The sequence below is a fragment of the Limulus polyphemus genome, unplaced genomic scaffold, assembly GCF_000517525.1.
Source record: "Limulus polyphemus unplaced genomic scaffold, Limulus_polyphemus-2.1.2 Scaffold53, whole genome shotgun sequence".
NCBI classification, from domain to species: domain Eukaryota; kingdom Metazoa; phylum Arthropoda; class Merostomata; order Xiphosura; family Limulidae; genus Limulus; species Limulus polyphemus.
Genome location: NW_013665663.1, coordinates 223103 through 246212, shown reverse-complemented (window position 1 = coordinate 246212; position 23110 = coordinate 223103). Strand labels below are relative to the sequence as shown.

General features: G+C 32.5%; 1 protein-coding gene across 8 annotated transcripts in view; it reads right to left on the bottom strand.

Moving 5' to 3' along the window:
• Nucleotides 1–23110, bottom strand: part of LOC106463440 (suppressor of lurcher protein 1-like) — a 134167-nt gene that overhangs the window by 8599 nt on the left and 102458 nt on the right. For all 8 annotated transcript variants that reach the window (XM_022391333.1, XM_022391317.1, XM_022391306.1 and 5 more), the window contains 4 exons: nucleotides 12333–12525; nucleotides 9959–10149; nucleotides 4114–4152; nucleotides 464–632 (listed from right to left, as the gene is read on the bottom strand). In XM_022391333.1, the coding sequence (XP_022247041.1) occupies nucleotides 464–632; nucleotides 4114–4152; nucleotides 9959–10149; nucleotides 12333–12525 (592 nt within the window). The remainder of the gene's footprint in view (nucleotides 1–463; nucleotides 633–4113; nucleotides 4153–9958; nucleotides 10150–12332; nucleotides 12526–23110) is intronic.

Sequence of the window (23110 nt, the reverse complement as noted above, 5' to 3'; positions counted from 1 at the left end):
TTTGAACCAATTAAGTGATTTATTACAACTCTTATAACGTACCCAAAACTGAAAATACGGATCGTGTTCACTGGCTTTGCAGCTCGAACATCGACCTTATGATCCACAACTCGGAACGTTAACTACTAGGCCACACTTGTAAGTGATAGAAATATCACTGAAACATATATAATGGTGCGTAACTTAAAAAAAAACTCTAGAAATTAAAATGAAAAGTGTTTGATATCTACGTGTTTCGTATATATTAGTTTATGATATATATTTATATATATATATGTGCTTTTCCCCATGAAAGCTAATGGTGTGCTTATAGATTAGACATTCAGATAAACCTTGACCTTTTTCTTGATAGATGTGAATGTCAGTTAGGAATATACTTTATAAGATAAACATCCACATAGTTTTTAAGTCATTTTGCTATTATCAAAATACAGTAATTCGTCAAATGTAAAATCAAACTTACGGTGTTACTCCTTCAACATCAAAATCAGTAAAAGTGACCTGAACCTTTTCGGACTTGCTACCTATAAAGAAGTAGTGACACTCTGTGTTTCGAGGATACAGTCCAGGGTGATTTGGTGAGTAAAATGTTCCATTGGTTTGCTCCTGACTGTTGAAGAGGAAGCCACACACTGCAGACCAACCAGGTAACCAGGTTACTCCTCGAATACGTCTATCTATCTAATCTAAACACCTCAATATTTACCAGTTTTCACAATTTCTCACTAGACTACCTTCTACAATAGAACATTTTCCGTTCTCTTACTTCAGCAACGAAATTAGAAACACATTTGGCTCAAAAATCAAAGTTCCAAGGACTTGCATGCTTAAACGATATTATTTCAATCACCACCGAAAGGGTAGATAAGGTTAGTCGCACTTTATAAAAACAACTTGCATATACGAATACAGTGACCTGCTAGTGGTGCCATGAACGATGTGTGTAGCAGCTACTTGGCTCACTGAAAATTTCCTACACCTTGACAGTGCAACACTACAAAAGCTAGACTTGTGGTTGGAGACTTATGTCATAGTCCTTTCCAAGGAAGAAGACTGTAGATCCAAGGGTTTGTTCGTTTGCTTGTTTGAAGTTAAGCACAAAGTTACACAATGAGCTATCTGTGCTCCGCCCACCATGGGTATCGAAACCTGGTTTCTATCGTTATAAGTCCGCAGACATACCGCTATGTCACTGGGGATGCAAATCCAAGGGCAAAGAAAGCCTTTAATCTTCTTCAGTGGATCGGAAAAATCGCAAAGCAGAGCTTTTAATATAGCAACGGGCTCTGAAATTACACCCTCCCCCAATCTGGAGTATAACCTTCATTCGATAGGTAAAACTAGTTACAAAACAGAACCCTCCGATCCAAAAAACCCATTGGGTTGAAACTAAACATATCTCATTGTACCGTCAAGAATATGATAAACAAGGCTTTGTAGCTTACAAAAACTCACAGATCAAAAATTCACAAGCTTCTAGCCCACTTTAAAGTCTACGGCTTTTTTTTTTTAATGTATAAGATGATAGAAGAAGGTGCAATCTCATTCGACTACACACCTATCAGTTATACCGGCGTACTTATAATAGACTTATAGCCATTGATCCACTTAAAATTGGTTTTAGAAGGTTATGTCAACGCATAGTGGAATACCAATGAAATAATTTTCTCTACCATTGATTGCGCTCATTCTGACGACCATGATTACGCACTATTGTCCGATATTGTATATTTCATTATAACAAGATTATGAGAAGGATGACAAGCTCACTTTTAGACCATACATCTTGACATACTATTTAAAGATGTATGGTCTAAAAGTGAGCTAGTCATCTTTTTCATAATCTTGTTATAATGGAAAATACAATATCGAACAATAGTGCGTAAGCATGGTTGTCAGAATGGGAAAATTGTTCCAAGGTGAGCACGGAACCTTGTTCTTATAAAATGCGATTAACCCTCAAGAACAGTTAGGATTTATAATGTTCTCCGAGTATACATATACTACGAAGTACATATATTTAGGAATACATTCATAAATAAAAGCAATGAATAAACAAAACATTTTATCATGAAACTAATATAAAATCACAAAAGAAAAGAACAATTCTAAGGATCCAAGGAATAATTTAAAATGTTTTCCCTGCTATTTTATTTTTGGTATTCGTTAGTATCATCTCCTAACCATGGGGTAATTTATGTAGTCTGATTATTAATAAAATAACGAATGTCAATGATACTATATTATCTGAGTAAAGCTGAATTAATTGAGGTAATTAGTAAAATCGCGATTTTTCAATAAATTCTTCACTAAAGTTGCTCTGAAAAGTTTTAATTTGTATCAGTGGTTTGAAAAGGTGAAAACTTTCACCGAGCAGTATTCGAACGATTGATATGCTTACCAGGGAATATACTTTAATCTGCTAAGTAACTAGTTTTCGGTGACTGTAAATACTAATTCCCAATTCATTGGTTTAGTTTGTTTCTTTCGGATATTTCACAAAGCTATTCGAGGGCAATTTGCGCTAGCCGTCCTTAATTTTGAACTGATAGACTAGAAGGAAAATAGTTCGTCAGCAGCACCCACCGCCAACTCTCAGGCTATTCAAATCGAATAGTGAAATCTGACTGTTTCTCATGTAACGCACCCATGATCCTTGAGTGCGGAGAGCGATTCTGCGTCAAAGGGACGTGAATCTTGGATTCTCGGATTCAGAGACCAGCACGCTTACCACTAGGATACGCCTGGCCTTCTTCTGTTATAAGGATTAGATTTGGTACTACTTGGAACGGAGACCCTGTTTTTATATGTTTATTGTTTGTTTGTATGTAATTAAGCACAAAGCTACACAATGAGCTATCTGTGTTCTGCCTACCACGGATGTCGAAACCCAGATCCTAGCGTTGTAAGTCCGCAGACATACCGCTGTGCCACTGGGGGGGGGCATATGTTTATTAAAACGTAGAATAGCTTCATAGTCGTTTGTCTGTTACTCCATCCAATCCGCAAAGGATAAAGTCTCTAAATCCGAAACACTTGATCATGTTAAATAGGTAAGCAATTACACATTAGGTAAATGTGCACGTGGGCACATTTTCATACCTAAGTAATTGTCACTAAGAAAAAATGTCTTGTGGTTCCGTCTAGAATTAGTTTGACAGTTTAAAAGGCACGCTTTTTTTATTTTATCAAATCAATCACATATATTCTTATTTCTTCAGCGTCAGTAAAACATATACAAACATTAACTTATGATTTAACCTTCGTGGTTGCATTTAAACAATAGAGGTTGCGAATAAAGTATGAAAATGATTGTAGTGCATTGATTAATGAATATTAAAGATTAAATTCATCTCTAAGCAACTCATACTCATATCATAACAAGGTTCTAGAAAAGTTGAAAACTGGAGTGATATTGTTGGATCATTGAACAAGTATTTCCTTCGAAGTTAAAACTTTCCAAGATTATGTATAGAAAGTTTCTAAGAAATTAGTACATAAACACAATGAGTGATCCATATTCCATAAGCTACATTGAGAACCATTTCCAATCAATTCCATCACAAACTTATTTTTAAATAATCTCCAATTTTTACATTTTTCTCTCCATTTGAATTGACAACTAAACATTTAACATCAATTATTAAAATCATATTGTTTGCTAATGAATTATAGAAGTTACTTTTTTCAACTTACAAAGTATTTAAAAGAATGGTTAAGTAGGATGCATATAAAAATAACATTCTTGTTAACGGGATTAACAGAGATAGCTGAGCTTTGATCCATGATAATTTAACATGATCTACAACGTACGCGTTCGTAACAAATTTAAATGAACTTCGTCAAAATAAGCAAATTTAAATTATTATCATTCATCGGTAGTTTGCTAGCGAATTATTCATACTCATGATCAACAACAACTTTCCAACATTAATACAGTAAACGCTTAGTATTACCCAAAGTCTTACTTGCTACAAAGATTGAGTAAGAATCCTGGACTTTGCAACAGTACTTTACGTGTAGAAGCTTTTTAATTTTAACGTTCATTCCAATTATATGATATAATTACGTAATGCATTTTATAATTAGAGAGATGATGCGAAGAACTCTTACCTAACTGCTGGTCCTGGGTTCCCACACTGATTCCAAAATCTGAAAAAATAATTTAAAATTATTCACTTTTTTAATAAATGTTATGAAGTCTTCAAATAAATATTTGAATATCTTAAGAAATAGTTTTTTAAATAGTTATAAAAAGCTATAAATACAGGGGATAATTATAATGTTACTCTTGCTTTGAAAAAAGTTTGGATTATACCATTCATTGTAAAATTAAAGCTTTATAAAACAAGGTTAGTCAATATGACTGCAGCAAATTAAATAAGCTACATTTCAGAAAAGTAGTTCTTCATTATGAAGTTACGAAGCTACATATCAATTAAGTCTATTCTAAACTTTTTAATCATTCGAGCTGGATATAAATTATATCATAAATTATTAATAATTTACTTCTTTGGTTAGTATCAACATCTTTTAATGCATCTATTGGATACCATCTAATTCGCATTATCAATCATTAATGTTGTAACATAACATGCACTACTTTAGGTTTATGTCTATTTTTATGAAACATAATAACACTGATGCAGGAATAATTATGGGAACTCGATGCGTGATTCTTTGGTTCATTTTATTACATATTTCTAATGATGTTTTATTTGATGAAGCTGGGCTTATGAAATGCTACCTAATTAGTTTTGTCACTATCTGCAGTGTGGTAAGATGATAGTTTTTTATTTGTAATGAGCGGCACGTCCGAGGGATTTTTTTCGTTTGGTTCACTGCTTTATGGTAGTGCTCTGTAATATTCATTAAATGAAGAGTGACTGAAGGATCGTGAAAAGTGAAGGTCTCCTGTAACAATATTACAGGTTTCAACATAATGGTCCTTCGGAAGGTTATCGTAACTTTACGTGGCTCAATTTCCCCGTGGTGGACACAGTGCAGGTAGCCTATTTTGTAGCTAAAACGAACAAATTTAACATGGTTTGGTAAAAAAAAACAAGGTAAATGTTGATAACAGTCTAATGTTAATATGCACTGAAAACAAATAACAAGTATTCCACAAAATTGCATATGCTGCTGGAGTTTCGGTCAATATTTTCTTATGATCTTGCAGAGCGATACTGTATTTCTCAGCAATGTGTTGGTGTACTAATTGCTAATTTATACATGCAGCATAGTTCTAGTGTCTTCTACGTAGACGTCTTGGATTTGAAATAAAATGTTTATGCTTCTAGTTTTATTGATCTGAATAACAAGTACTGAAAGTTTGAAACCTATACATTTATATAACCTGGATTTTATGGTTGTTTCAAGACTTGCAGATGTTACCTACAATAACTGTTTCTTTAGTACGTATGAAAATTGTATACTTTAGTATTTTAATGGCATTTTGTGAAATTACTTTGCATCCCATATTTCAATAAATGTGTTATATCTAATAAAATTATAATTCACTGCATTTTCCTTCGATTCCACAGCTTCAGAATATTTTATTATCAATATATAGGAATTCTGTGTTATCTATGTAACAGCGTCAGACCGGTGCGTGTTATCTGTGTAACAGAGTTATACCGGTGCCATAATTGTTCCAATAAAGCTTATCAACAGCACTCTAAAACCTTAGAGGAGAAGAAGAAACCACAATGAATAATTTCAAGCTTTTTCTAAAATAACAATTCCTAGATTCTTCTGTTTCTAAAAGATGCCGATATAATCGATGGCCACAATCATACTTGGATTAAGGATGCTAAATATTTGGGGATTGTGGCGTAAATAGAAAATATGGGGCATTTTAATAACTGCCTTGCTATAACCATTTCGCATGTATTTCATGATATATCAAATCAAAACAATCATACTTGGATTAAGGATGCTAAATATTTGAGAATTGTGGCGTAAATAGAAAATATGGGGCCTTTTAATAACTGCCTGGCTATAACCATTTCGTATGTATTTCATGATATATCAAATCAAAACCAACAATCGAGTCAAACAGTAACCTTGAAGCAAGATGATTAATTAAAATCAAAGTTACATACTCTCGAAACAATGCTTGTCGACTGTGCAAGGGTCCTTCACAAAACATGCCATGCTCGCTCGCAAATTATTTAAGTCGTGAAGATTTTAAAATAGATAACATTACTCATTTGGGGAAGACGAGAAGGAGAAATCCCAGAGACTCTCTGTCTGGTGTCCTTATATCTTGGGGATGCTAATGCAATCGTCCCAGTTTCACGCATTCCTCTAGCACCATCTCTGCTTCTAACTGACAAATTGCTGTCTTTACTTGTTTTATGTATATATGTTCAATGTCTTCAAACTATCAAACTCTGTCAGGTTAATAAGTTATTACAAGTTACACTCTAACATAAAAAAAATAATAATAAAGATTAGGGAGTAAAAGTTCTTATTGTTCCAGATGAATTATAGGGATGAAATCCCAGATTGAAAGTGAATTAAATAATTCAAACCACCCAATTCGATAAAAGTGGCTCAATTTAAAATGAACTTATTCTGTTATAGGTATTTCGGAGTGTTGGATATCCTAAAGTACATTTACATCTAAGTAATTATGTATATTCAACTACATAGTTAAATGTATCACGTAATTTTTTGGACTTTCCTTACATTAGTTTTTAACATTTGTTTGTTTGTTGTTAAACATAGTTCTACCTATAAAAACCCGATTTTTAGAGTTATAAGCACTCAGACTTAACGTTGAGTCACCGAAGAGCTGTTCTTAAGAGGTTTCTCGTTAGAGTCACAGAGATGGTAATTTAAGGTAAGAATGTGGGAAACGATGTTTATGGAACATTATACGGTTTTTATAGCTGTGTTTATCAAATGAGAAAAAATAAAGAAAAAAATTGAACATCAGATTATTGTGCAACAATCAGTGGCACAGTGGTATGTCTACGGACTTACAACGATATAAATCGGGTTTCGATACCCGTGGTGGGAAGAGCACAGATAGCCGTTTGTGTAGCTTTGTGCTTAACTGCAAACAAACTTCAGCCCCCTACCGTTACAAATTATTACTTTATTACCCTCTCCACATCATGATTTTATGCTTTGTCTTTTCCATATGAATTAGGTTGTTATAATGGCAAAATAAAAAAACATAAAATAAGTCTCTGTAGTTACAAGTTTATGATAACATTTATTTTGAAATTGGAGATATTTCAGCGAAATAACACAATTTTTTACAAAAGTTTATAAATTTGTTATTTTTCTTTGGTATCATTATTCATAACGTTAACAACATCACATCTTCAAATCCAAATACATGTATACTCGTTTCAACTAAAAATTGAATCTTAATAGATAGAAGTGAAACATACTTTAAGAATGAGGTGAATGTGAAACATATTTCAAAATATTCCATTCTCTTTTGTACGAGAAAAATTTTAGTAAAATTAGATACAAATTCTTTACTTATCACATATAAATATCTTTTCTACGAAAATAATGTTATGAAATGTGAGATACGGAAAAAAAAACTATTATAACATAATTACGCATTTTTTCTACGAGAATCATTCATGAAAACAGCAATGCGCCTATAATGTATTCTCTAATATAAATGTTCTACGAAACTCATATTAGAACATATCATACCCTAGCAAGTAAATTAATTATAGCGTTGAACTTCGACCAACAGAGAGAGAAATTAACTACAAACCAGGAGAAAAAAACCTTTAAAAATCCCCTTCACTTGATGGTAATTATTTTACGATGCTAAAGACGATATATCAATGTACTAAACTACATTATTTATACAGTTTGTTTAACATAACAGCCATATCTTTTGAGTAGAATAAATTAAGATGAATTTTAAGGTTACATTTTCATGCTTTGCAAAGTGTTTGTATCACAAACCTAGTTTTAAACTATTTTTTCTTTTTACCAATTGGATTGTTTTAATGTTTATCAATTTTTTCTCGGCTCGCAGTATTCTGTATTTAGTCGTTCTTTAACTCTTCTGTTTTCTTTTTCAATGATGTTATTTTAAGGAACAGTATAAAATGTTTCTTTTTCACAAGGTTAATGGAAAATTTAGTTTCTTTTCAGTTGTATTCTACTATTAATTAATTCAATTTATTCTTAGTTTTTTTTTAAAGAGAAAAGCTACACATTTGGCTATCTACGCTCTGTTCATCGCAGGAAATCGAACAGTAGAATTTGGCGTTTCAATAAACGCCCATGAACTCACCAATGGATATTTGTTTTGAAAAAGAAAAAGAAACGAACAGTGCTCAAATAAGAATAAAGATTTGTAAACATTGAGTGTTTTATTTATTTTTAACGAAAGTACTTTAAATCTCTATAGCTAGGACACGTTTTAAGAAACAGCTTACGAACAAGGGACAAGAACGAGCGTTATGTATGTTGGAAACATCTCACTATCAAGTATCTTCTCCCACTCTGCAATAAAATTGTTTCTTGTAGTTTTTACCGTGTATGAGGATGTTTCTAAAAGCAGTGTTCTTATCATACATTTTGTTTATGTTAGGTTCGGACATAGTAGATATATGTGATGATGAAATTCAACCGAATTCTGTGATTTACTCGTGTGATCCCTATCACATATAAACTACCACTCCTCAAGGATAGGCGAATGATGCAAGATTGCAGAAACACAGAAGAGATTTTCTTTCTTATCTCAGGCTAGGAAGGAAAAAAATATGTAATTATATCCTTCTGAATGTGTGTGTATCTGTACATATGAAAGGAATAGCACTTATAACCTTTGACTTCAGGTTGGATTTGATGTGATTTACAGGGCAGTGTTACACGAAGTACATTATTTTGTAATGTTATAAACAACGTACCCTGAAAGGAACTAGTCTCATAAGATAGAAACAACATTTGAACTGCAAGGCTTCAAATGTAAGACGGAAACTGAAATGATCTGAATGTTATGTATGTCGTTAGCTAACTTATATATATATATATCTATTTTGTAAACGCTCTGTGTTGGTGTTGTGTTGCGTAGAGATGAGAAGCATTTAAGAAAGGGATTTTGTGATTTCAAAAATAGACTAACATTTTTTTTATTCCCTATTGATATCTCGACAGATAACTAACACTTGGACGTTTAATGGCATTAATTGCACTTTACAAGAACGATATCCCGTGTTGCCCTTCGAATTACTTCCTTCATCATCAATCGTGTTTAGCCTGACGGCTATGATTGTGCATTACTGTCCAACACTGTAGTTTCCTTTATAACAAAAGTCCTTGGAGGATGACGAGGTCAGTCTTAGATCACATATGCAAATCGCTCTTATAAAATGCACTTAACCCTCTGTATTTTATACTGATGTTAATTTTTTCTATTTATGTGCATTGAAAGTTTGTTTTTAAATGGATGATTGATTTATTTTTACTTAACTTATAATATAGGAAGTAAATTTAGTATTTTATCTTTCTTTACAATTACCCTAAATACTTTATATTAGATATTTTATAATTAAATCTCAGAAATGGCTGTAAAACAAAAAAAACTACAGTGACGTACGTTTTTCTTCTTTTATGATTGAACATTTTACTTTGTCTTATCATTAATATATTCAGGCTGGCAAGAAAATATATATATTTGAAGTAGAAATTAGATATTCTTTCGTATGGAGTTTAAAATTTCAGCTACATACCACTTTTTATAGTTATTTTTATATGTGATAATACTGGTTTTCAGTGGCGAACAATACATGTGTTGACTTAACAATATTGAAATAACTACCACAAACACTAGATTTGAAATAAGTTAAACATTTTCCATTAATTACACGTTAGCTTTGAAATTAAATATTCGTCATTTTTATTTGAACATTATGAACTAGATGTAATCACTGTAAATGTTCTTCTTTTGTTAACTTATTATTTCACCTACCGTTAACGAATTTATAAAAAGCTTGAAATCCTTTAGCAATAGGAAAAGTTTTATTAGCATGGAATTCAATGGTCATCGTAGGTCCATTGGACATTAGCTGGGGCGGAAGAGATTTCCCACAGAATTTTCTTATTTTTTCTTTTTTACCATTGATCTTGATAAAAATTTCAATCACATCAGTTCCTTCACAGCTACAAAGGAATTTAAATATAAATCAAACATAAGTTGATACGGCAGTTGATTTAGTTTCTTCATAGTTACTTTAAAATGTACCGATTATAGAGTTATTATGTTTCTAAAGCATACGCTACTATTTTATAACCGCATAAAAAAACTTTAAATTTATTTTCAATAATATTTATTGAATCTAAACTTTCACCACCAGTAGGTGTATTGCTACAGCTTTGTTTCTGGGTTAACATAATAGTTAACGTAATAGTTGCCATTGTAACGTATACTGTTCTATATATATATTAAAACGTATTTGTATCAAAACAAAAACGGTGTGAATCAATCTTGTTGACGAATAGCATTAATTAAATTAAATATCGACATATTTCTAAACACTAATTCTAGGGTACAGTTCAACTACTAAAAGTTAAATTATTTAACGCGGCCTTGGATTATTTCAATTTCTCAATACGTAAGATTGGTTTGTTATTTTTACGCCTTATTCGAAATTGATTATACACTTTGAGTAAAGTGTTAAACAAAGTAAATGAAAATTGTTTGGACGAAATTATTCAAAAGTTAAATGTATTTATGTAATCTTTTGTTTTAAAACTTATTTGATAGTTTCACAGAACATTATCGTACTAACGAATATAAAATAGTTTCCATGTTCCGTGTTTGTGGGTGTATTTGTTTATTTTTGCCATGTACATGTGAAACGTTCGAAAGCAAAACTGGGAATTTTGACTTCAAAATATACTTGTTTACATGTCAGTATCAGAATTCTGGATTACCCTGTATTTTAGTAGTTTACTTTTCGTTATAAGACATTTGTAAACAGAAACGAATAACCAGTCTAACAAGATGCTTGTTAGTTTAACCAAAGAGGTACTTTACAGTTGACATTCGTGTTAACATTGATTGTTCTTATACAAGCATGATTTCCGTTAAGATTGTTTATATTAAATTAAAACCGAAGCTTGAAGGGTATTTTAATTGTCTAATCACTTCATGCAAGTTAAATGACGTAGCATGAACGCGTTTATTTAAACTAATGATGAAAATCACTGTTACCATGGCAATGTAGAATCGAATGGTGAGGACGAAACATTACATTTATGTCATAACACTCTTTGGTATTCTTATGTTAATTCTGATATAAAGGAAATAAAATGTAACACGACAGCATCTTAATTCCTATCTTCGATGGTTTCTTAACAATTAATTAACTACGTCAAAATAAAAAGTTGCAACATATAAAACAGACAATAAAACTATGATGTTGAAATGGTAAAATTTACCCTATGTATATGCAATGAGAAGGCTAAATCGTTTAATTAATTCAGTTTATTTTAGCAAACGTCATATGTAAAACAAATAAATAGAACTTGAAGAACAACTATGAATGTATAACTTCACATTGACCCATGTCTAAAATCTGTCATTCACTGTCTGCAGCCAGTTGTAGTAATGTAGTCGTTCATAAAGAAACACAATAGCAAGAAAATGTCTTAATATAAATAAAATCTGTTTGCTAAACATACAAACCTCTTGGGGTGATAAGTACAACTGTTCTTCTGCAGTTGTACTGTAGCCATGGTAGTCACATTCCTTTATAAACAGCATGATGAAACCTAATATATCTAACTCAATATATGCTAGTATTAAAAAAATAATAAAAAAGTTTATTCTCCAAGTTCCAGTAACGTATTACATAAACCTCGTCCTTAATCGATGTGGTGAAAATAGAGATAGATATATTTATTTATATATTAATGAAGTTATTGTTACTTACTCTCTATTGACATTACTTATTTATATATTAATGAAGTCATTGTTACTTACTCTCTATTGACATTACTTATTTATATATTAATGAAGTCATTGTTACTTACTCTCTATTGACATTACTTATTTATATATTAATGAAGTCATTGTTACTTACTCTCTATTGACATTACTTATTTATATATATTAATGAAGTCATTGTTACTTACTCTCTATTGACATTACTTATTTATATATTAATGAAGTTATTGTTACTTACTCTCTATTGACATTACTTATTTATATATATTAATGAAGTCATTGTTACTTACTCTCTATTGACATTACTTATTTATATATATTAATGAAGTCATTGTTACTTACTCTCTATTGACATTACTTATTTATATATATTAATGAAGTTATTGTTACTTACTCTCTATTGACATTATTGTGCAGAGGCTGAAGTAGATCAAAATCGGTAAAAATTACTTGGACTCTCTCTCGCCCTCTACCGGCGAAGTGGTAAACACAATGGACATCTGCGGGATAAGGTTCCGGATAATTTGGGCTTGTGAAAGTCCCATTTTTCTCTAAAGAACTAGTCATCCACATATCACAATGTACACCTGTAAAAATTGATGACTTTTGATGACATTAACCACATAGCTGTTGAGTGATAGTAAATTATGAATCAGATGTTTTTGCACATAGAAAGAAGTTATGTAACATTTATAAAGTATCCATTCAAGCTATTGATAGTATCTATGTCCGAAAGTAGATGTTTTCAAAGAAAGAAATGGAAACCAAACAGGTATAAAACTTAAAACAAATTTACTTCTGATAATGCTGTATAATCAGCTTACGTTTTTAATGGTTGATTGAAGTAGATGAAATCAGCTTATAATTGTTGTTCCAACTATTTTAATAATTTCATAGTATATATGTATATACATACATATATATGTTTTAAAACTATTTCTTAGAAAACCACGACGCTCTGTCAATTTGTGCGCCTAAAACAAACAGAACACGTAGAAGGAATAAAGATAAAAATTAATAAAGAACCTGCAGACATCGAAGCGATAAATATATGTGGAAATATGTTCTAGAAGTTTCTCTCTCTCCATGTACCATATCCAAACAGGACGTTGGTGACCGTGGCCTTTCACAGATCTCTCCTCGTTGAAGCACAGAGAATTACCAATATCGTTACATTCATCCATTTAGATAGACTCTTGACATAAGTCAACCTCTGTTCTCCTCGGTCTCTTCTTCTTTCAGTCTTTCCAGTTACGATCAGACTTTCAATTTCTTTTTTCCTCATAATGTGTGCGAGTAACTTCAATTGTCTTTTTTGATGTTAGTCAGCAGTTCCTTCCCACAACCTCCTCTTCACAAAATATCTTCATTTGAGGTGTGACTTGTTTAACAAACGTTCAAGATGTGCCTTAAGAACCACAACTCAATATCTTCAATTATCTTTATTTTTCTATACTTGATAATATTGTCCAACATTCTGATGCACACGTGAGAACTGGTATAACATAACAATTCAAAACTCCTAATTTCGTTCTCATAGAAATTTTACTGTTTGTCAGTAGCTTTTTCAATTTCAGAAATGTGTCTTTTGTCATCCTTATTCTCCGTTTTATTTCTCGATCATATTTCCACCTGATGTTATCCAGCTCCCCAAGTAGTTGAATTTATTGATCTGTCTTATCTACATTGACAATACATACAGGAATGATCTTTTTCCATGTAATTACCATACATTCTGTTTTCTACAGTCAATACTTAAATCCTTCTTCTCACTTTCACCAACAATTTCATCTAAAATTTATGCTAGCTTCTCTACTGAACCAGCTGTTAAAACTGTGTCATCACTGACGCAATGTGTTCAGACTCAGTCTTCCATTGATCAGCCCTGGTAATCTCCGTCAGGATTTTCTCACTTTACAAATTAAACACGTAAGATAAAAATACTCAGCCTTACCTCACGCCTCTCTTAATCTGGATGAAATCACTCAAATCAGTTTCTATCTTCACTGCTGCAGTTTGGTCCCATTAGAGGTTTCTTAAAAATTCTAAATCTTTACCATCAATGTCCAGTATTCGTTCGAAAAAGTTATTTGTATCTAATATCACAGAGCATTTTTGTTTTTATACCGAAGAAAGGAGCTTGTTAACTAATAAGCTAAATATATTAAAACTATCCAGTTCACACATTGAAGTATTTTGACGCAACCAATAGATCAGTGGAGGTAGGAAAAAGTAAAAGCAGCCAAGTTTGTCTCTATTTCAGGGTTGTGTTAGCTTTGAAGTGGTTATTTTTCCGAGTTTGTGTTATTCCTGAAGTATATACATTATAAAAGTATAAAAGTTATTTTCAAAAATAACGTTAACTATATACGACTCTTGAGAGCTAATCCCATAGAAATGTATAATATCGTCAGGATATCTTAAAAATAGATTAATTAAGCTTTCTCCAATGGCTGCTGTGAGTTTCCAAAGAATTCACTTGTGAAATGAAAAACACCATTTACCTTATACAGTGTAAAAAATGCAATCACCAGTATGTAGGACATACACAAACAACCTTTAGAGAATGTTTCAACAACTATTAATTTTCTATTAACACTGAAAAAGATCTCAACACTTTAACCAATCCAGTCATTCCATTAACGATGTTACTCTTATCGGCATTGAAACAGGATTCAAAACTAAAGCAAATATAGAAATAAAAGAAGCTTATTGGATTACTAATGAAATCTTAAGAGAAATTTTACTTACATATCAGTTTTTTTATTGTACCACAATAAATGTGTAGGCTAATTAAAAGAAAACTTTTACTGGATAAGGATGATGACTCTAATCTACAAATTCTGCAAACATCCTAAGCAGCAATACCGTCGGCATTTTGTTACCCAATATTTTTAAAAGGACATCACTGTCGAAGAGATTTGACGATGTTTTACTTTATAGTAAATTTTAACTCAGAAAATCAACATGTTGAAGGTTTTAAACTTCTGGGGTTTCGTCCCATATCCCCATAATTATGGATACGGACGGTATAATAAGCGGTGATAAAGCCTACATGAAGTTGTGGATTTAATTTCGTGTTATTGGTTTTTAAATGTATTTCCCTCACATCTATATACCCTGCTATAGAGCAGAGTCTCAAAGGGTAATTTTAGGTAGTTAATTACAGTATACAAACAAATGTACAAAGCATGTTTCTAGCGCATAAAATCTATTTATCTTTAAGGAAACATCACTTGTTAGCCAAGTATATTAAATACGTTTTATTTTGATATTGTAAAAATGTACTAATAAAACTCTGGGTTTCCCATACACACTAGAAGCCATAAAAATAAATTGTTTTCATGAACACAACACAATTACTTTATATGTTTATTTACGTTTATGCGAATATCCAAATACATGTATTTTCCTAAGTTTAGTGTATCTAGAATTCAAGACATTGAAGAAGTAAACTTCTTAAGAGTGGCTGATTATTTTCTCTATCAGTTAATGAAAATTGTAATAGAGATATTTTTACTATTAGCGTGATACTATACAATACTTTGTTTGCTTGTAGTTTAAGCACAAAGCTACACAATAGGCTATCTGTGCTCCGCCCACGGGTATCGAAATCTGGTTTCTAGCGTTGTAAATCTGCAGACATGCCACTGTGCCGCGCTATAAAATGGACTATATGCAGTCTATTCACTGCGGGGAATCGATCCCCGGTTTAGAGTACTGTAAACCGGTAAGCTTACTAACGACTCACCGTGTGACTCGTAACAGCAAGGTTATCCAACTCATGAATATTTTATAATTATAATTTCATTATTAAGTTAATGTTTTATTTCATATCCATGTAGGTAGCTTGCTTTGATTCAAAGTTAATGATAATTTGTTATTAAATATTCAAACACCTATTTCTTCCTTTTAAAAGCAGTATTGAATAACTTTCATAAACTTATAAGTGCATACTTTTAAATAGGCAGAAAAGGTTTCAATACAAAGTATGCGAACACTGTTATTCATGGTTTAATGGTGAGGATCTAATAAAACAACAACAATATTTTCTAAAAGTCTTGGCCCGGCATGGCCAGGTGGTTAGGGCGCTCGACTCGCAATCTGTGGGTCGCGGTCAAATCCCCGTCCAACCAACGTACTCGCCCTTTCAGCCGTGGGAGCGTTATAATGTGACGGTCGTTAGTAAAAGAGTAGCCCAAGAGTTCGCTGTGGGTGTTAATGACTAGGTGCCTTCCCTCTAGTCTTACGCTGCTAAATTAGGATCGGCTGGCGCAGATAGCCCCCGTGTAGCTTTGCGCGAAATCCATAACAAACCATTGACAGTTAGTCTTAGGCTAACTAAATAGTCCTGTATAAAACTAGAAAGTATTTGTTCTTTGAAATATTTAACATCATGGTTCTAGCTTTTGTCATGCAGAATTGTGATGCATTTAATTAATATAGCTTATGCTGATTTGAGGAAAAGCTGCTTTAAATGTATCATGAATATATATAGGTTTTAATATGAAACTCTAATCATACTTTTTTTTTATGTGTTGTTGTATTTAATTTTCCATATACTCTTAAAAACGTAGAAACTATACAAAACAATTTTAGAAAACATGTTTAGGTCTCGAGCTTAATCATAGTAATATAATAAATATATTTAAGTCATTTATATGTTAAATATATAACTTTGTATGTGGTATTTTTACTTGACACATGGATAAAACGGCCAGGTCAGAAAACTCAAGGTTCAGACTTAACCATCTCTAATTTAGAACTGCTGACCAGAGAGAGGCAAATCACTCGGCCTCGCCACCCTTAACTCTTTGAATATGGTGAAGTCCATCATTAAGAAGTGTAATGTGCTTCATACCTCCCAGTCGCTACCCAGAGCAGGCCGCCCTTCCAAACTAAGCAGCCGAGCAAGCATGAAACTGGTTATGGATGCCACTGTTAAGCAAACAGTGACTTTGAAATATTTGCAAAGTTCCATATCTGAAATGGGAGCTATTGTTCATACATCGACAATATCCTGGTCCCTACACAAAGTTGGCCTGTATGGGCGAGCGGCAAGAAAGAACCCATTACTGAAAAAGAAGTATATTAAATCTCGTATTAATTTGCGACAAAGCATGTAAATGATACTGCAGAGCTGTATCAGAAGGTTTCGTGATCAGATGAGACAAAATTGAGCGTTTTGGTCTAAATTCCAAGCGTTACGTCTGACGCTGCCCAACACAGCACATCACCCAGTCAACGCCATCCCACTGTCAAACATGGTGGTGGTAGCATCATGTTATGGGAATGCTTCTCATCAGCAGGGACTGGGAGGCTTGTCAGGATTGAGGGGAAGATGGATGGTGCAAGCTACAGGTGAATCCTAGAAGAAAACCTGCATGAGTTATCCAAGAATCTAAAATTGGGTCAAAAATTCACATTTCAGCAGGACAATGACTCGTAGCACAAGGCCAAAGCTTCACTGAAATGGTTTCAAAAGAGAAAATTAATGTCCTGGAGTGGCCCAGTCAAAGTTCTGACATAAATCCACAGAAAATGTATGGCGAGAGTTTGAAATTGCAGTCCATCAACGATCCCCAATAAACTTGTCAGAATTGGAGCAATTTTGCCAGGAAGAATGGGCAAAAATTACACCATCCCATTGTGTAAAGTTGGTAGAAACCTATCCAAAATAACTCACAGCAGTAATTGCTGCCAAAGGTAGTACTGACGTAAGGGGCTGAATACTTATTCAATCAGCAAATTTCAATTTATATATCATTTTGCAGGTTTTGCTGACATTCAACCTCCTTCACACATAACAGTGTTAAGTTTGATCATTAGAGTTTTGAATGAAAACAAGTTCATTAAAAAAAGATGCTTACATTATTTGTATTTCATCAAAATGTGGCATTATTTGTAGGGTTGAATACTTTTGCAAAGCACTGTAACTACTTTAACAAAAACACTTCAGCATCTCCAAGTGATAATAATGTGCAGAATATAATAAGCGATGTAATTTTAAGCTATAACAATTGATAGCCACCCAAAAACTAGAACCATTGTAGTACATACAAAAAGGGATATAACTGATTTTATTAGAAAATATTTTGACATTGGCATAAAGAAACATAATTATTACGTACTGCAATTTAAACTAATGATATGAAGCGCGGACTACGGTTCATTAGATCGACTGAAACAGTTTTACTACCTGTTTATTAGCCTAAAAAAAGATGAAAAAACGTGAAGCACACTTCACAAGATCGAATCAAATAAGCATTTATTACAAGCTTTATGTTACTGTATCCATATGAAGAGACATAAAACACATTTCCTTAGATCGATCCAAATGAAAACATGTAGTTTTAATTTTGTTACTCTTGACTAAACGAAAAAACGTGAAACGCACTTATCATTTTATCGACTCACACAAATATATTTAGTGCTAATTCATACGTTACTCTCACCACACGAATAAACGTAAAACACTTTATTAGGTCGATTCAAAATACATTTATTACTAACTGTTTATTATCACATTTTCATTACAAGTAATGAAACAAACACTAAATTGAACATAAAAAGTTATTATGTTTTGAAAAAATCTCTGAATGAACCACAAATAGTTTTATTTTACTTCATTATGCTCAAAGTGTACTCAATCGAATATGATTAATTGACATTTGTGAAAATAGCGCGGTGATACAGTTTTATTTGTCACAATGTGAAAAACAAGAAAACGTTTTCACGCAGTGTGACGTATATACGCGTGATGTGATACAGATGTTGAAGCACTCTATGCTTAAAATCTGCATACAATTAAGATGTAGAATGAATTACACGTCGCACTTCATATTATATTAATCATTTTTAAAGAGTAGTCATCAAAGAAAACACTTTTAATGAGATACTGAGGTTATATATTTATGCACATAATAACATCGACATAAACTTGCATTTACACGAAAAAAATTGTCTTTGCTTTAAAGGAAAACTATATTTAATGAGAGTACCATACCCCAGCATATAATAGCGCCTTAAGAAAAGACGTGTTCGAGCTTCTTCTAATCTTACATCATAAAGAAAACTAAATATGTATATAATAAAACTCAGCTCACACAACTTTTCTTAATTCCATATTATTTAAATTGAAAGTTTTAATCACGTGACATGAAAGTCTGTGTTTAATGCCGGCATGAAGAAGTTAGGTTATATGTCAGCACTGAACATTTGTCAAGTGGAGTGAACAAGATTTTAGTTGATATTATTATTTAAAATTCATGTTCAGATAGTCAGATGGAGGAGAAATTCAGCGATGGTCTTGATTCAGAGACAACAAGGATTAAGCAGTGCATCAGATGAAAAAACCAATGTTTAAATGATGCAACGAACATAAGCGCCCTCAACCGAAAACAGCTTTCAGTCTTTTCAGAAGAAATGGAAGCATATTTTTGGAGGTCCTTGCAACGGACCTAAGCTCAACTGTGGTATATTCAGAAATATTTTCAGGCTCAAACTCCATATCTGGTACCAGTTATTTATGTTATTTTTTTATCTTTCGTAAGAGGCTCAGTCTTACATGTACTAAAAGTTCCCCAAAAGGTCCCGTTTTACGCTAAACTTTAACAATTTTTCCTGCGAAAATGGTGCTCTTTGTCACTGGATCACTCTAACATCCTGAAAACTTAAGAAACGAGATACAGTTTAAGGTTAAGTTGTTTGTCTTTCGGAGCTATTTGCACATGGGAACGGGACACTCTATCCGGCTTGCTGTTGGGCTATTGGAACAGTTCTGTAGAAAAATATTACTACATTTCTAAGATGGCGAAATGACAGTAATGTCAGATGAATACTTTGATTGTGTTCAACGCGAATGAAAGAGGTTTTTCTAGAACGTATGGCCAATAAAGTTTGCAAGACAAAAGTGAACTACATATCCATATTATGAACTAGTTTATTTAATAAAAAAATAATTCGAAATATTCAAATAAATAATATCTTGAAAACTGCAAAAATAAAGAAACCAGTTACTCTCACGGTTACTCAAGTAATTTTAGCATACATCAGGATTGACCCCATTTTCTGTGACACCAAGACAGTGCATCTTCCACTACAGGCTGAAAAATTTACAGCAGATACTTTTTTTCTTATCTAAACTCAGCAAATCCCCAACATGATGAACCATTATATCTTGCAAGATAAGCCCGTATCACTACAATGAATTCTAGTCAGTGACTTGCTATCTCCCAGTTCTGATACATTTCATTATAAGAGTTAGTTTCAAGGAACAAGCGTTCGTTATGTGAAAATAGGGTTACTGAATTATCCCTTATGACGAAGTTTGTTCGTTTATTTGTAGTTAAGAACAAAGCTACACAATGGACTATCTGTACTGTGTTCAGCACGGGTATCGACATCGTTATAAGCCTTCAGACGTAGTACTGAGCCATTGGGGTTGGGGGGTGGGCTATGAAGAATTATCGTCTGCTTCTTACATTTTATAAAAATGAGTATACCTAAGGATGGGGAACTAACATACATTATTTGACATATATGTAAACTGAAAAAGAATATAAACTTAGCTATAATGATACTTCATGTGTTTAATAAATCTCATTAAGATTATATTTAGTTTTTTTCATCAAGTTTGTTTATAATAATGTTTAATGTCCTTGTTGAATCTAACTATCGTGGTACGTAAAGAATGAATTATTAGTTAATATAGATAATAAAATAAATTGTTGTTTCAATACCATTCGGAAATCTTTTATAGTAATTTTAATGGTAAATTTGAAATCAGTTTTTGAAACCTTCTGCATCATATATTTTTGAAATTTAGAAAATATTTCAATTAGGCAGTAACTTAAATTAAAACATGAAAAAATAACTTAATAGATGGATTAACTACTATCGTACGGAATGTATTGTGAGAATCAGGACTAGATGAGTAATTGAAAAAATAACTTCATTTTGGCGAGTATTTTTACAATGAAATGTATAACAAAGCCAATTTATATATGCTTAGTCGTTTCGGCATCAAAATATAAATACCGTACTCGTGCAAAGAAGCACGTGGAATTTCATAACTTAAAAATTCAAACTCTGTAAAGCTCCATGTATTTTTGTCTTACAGAATTGTTTGTTTTGAATTTCTCGCAAGGCTACTCGCTAGCCGTCCCTAATTTAGCAGTGTAAGACTAGAGGGGAGGCAGCTAGTCATCACCACCAACTCTTGGGCTACTCTTTTACCAACGAATAGTGGGATTGACCGTCACATTATAACGCCCCCACGACTGAAAGGACGAGCATGTTTGGTGTGACGGGGATTCGAACCCAATGCGACAAACAGATTGCCAGTCGAGCACCCTAACCACCTGGCTATGCGGGGCCAATCTCTAATGCATTTTTGTTTCCCTTCCTGCTGTGGTTCTCGACCTTTTTTTTTACTCAGGACCCATTTGTAAACATTGATGGCCAATTTTTGGTCAAAAACCATCTGGCTTACTAAATACATAAATAAAACATTAATAAATTGCATAAACGTATTACCTATTTTTAAAGTATGTTCACACATTCTAATGACCCAATGTTGGGCCAAGACTCACGAGTTGAGAAATCCTGCTCTAACGTAACCTTCAGAAGTTGTCATCTCTAATACGGGTTTTCTATAACATAACCTTTCAGAAGGTACTAAGAAGTAAGTTTTCCCACACCAAACTTTTATATATGATAGCATCAATGTTAACTAAAATTTTGTCAATCTTGTAATGTTACTGATGAATTGGATTAGCAAGAAACAGCGATGTGGTATTGAAACTATAAGAAGAAAAATATTTCTAATTGTTTGGGTATGTTTTAAGAGAAATTATTGAACATTAATATCATAGAATCTTTCAGTAGCACTTGACAAAATGAGATTCGGGATAATAAATATTAAACAGACATTTATGTTAAATAATTTTAATTTTTTTAGCAAGACCATCATTAAATATTTGCAAGATTGGCAATAGATTAATGTAAAAGTTTTAGTTTTGGTTTTCTTGTGCCACGGTTTCCTTGGAATGAAAGTCTATAAGTGTAATGACGACTGGGGGAAAAATCACATTTTGATTAATAACTGTAAAAAGATTGAAACGATTTTGTAGCGTGAATGACCCTACTTTAGCTTATCTTAAAGTTCAGCAGTTTGTTTGTCATAAATGAATTGTTAATGCAAATTTCAATCGCATTTGAGAGAAAATAAGAAAGGACAAGATGTTTCGTATATAACCACAAAAAATCTGGTCTCGGGAATTATGGGATGGTCCCCATATACACACACACACATATAAATATATGTTATATATATGTGTACATTGTTGTGGACTAATAAATGAATATATGTGTGTGTGCGTGAACATATTATTAGTTCATTAGGCAGGGACCATCACATAATTTCAGAATTTAGATTGTATATAAGAGGACAACATACGCAATGTCTACTCAAGTTTTTGTATCTTTAATATAATCCATTACACACACACACGTAGAGAGAGGAGGAGAGATTTAAAGTTTTACTCTAAACGTTACAGCTGAGTTGGTTTCCTAAATATAATGTCAGATATAAACTTCTGTTATTGATCCTCTTCCTGAATTTTAGTTGTTGATCTACTCAATAGTTTGGTGGCTTTATGTATATAGCCATTGCCACAATACCGTTGACTGTTGAAAATACTTCGCTATCTGTATACTACACTTCAACCGAGATATTTGAATCACCCACCAAGTAAAACGTTCGGTAAGTATAGAGGAAGTATAACAGTTTTCACAAATACTTATATATGAACACGTAAAAAATACATATACTACGGTTGGTTTTCTTGGAATATTTCTAAGGTTAGTTCGGAACAGGACTATATTCCATTTAAGTCTCACATTCTGCTACAAGAAACATTCATCATAAAATGCTAATAGCATTTTTTCATTAAAGTATTAAATCAGCTTACATGCATGCAGTATTAAAGACTGAATTATAAATGTTTATCGTAAAGTATATTTAAGTAGAATCGTCTCTTTTCCATATTTTTGTAATTACACATTTTTAGATATCACTGCTCTAATAAATAGGCGTATTTTTAGAAATTTAAAACGTACATATAGTGTACTTACACATTTTATAGTTATCTCATCAATAAATATGACGAG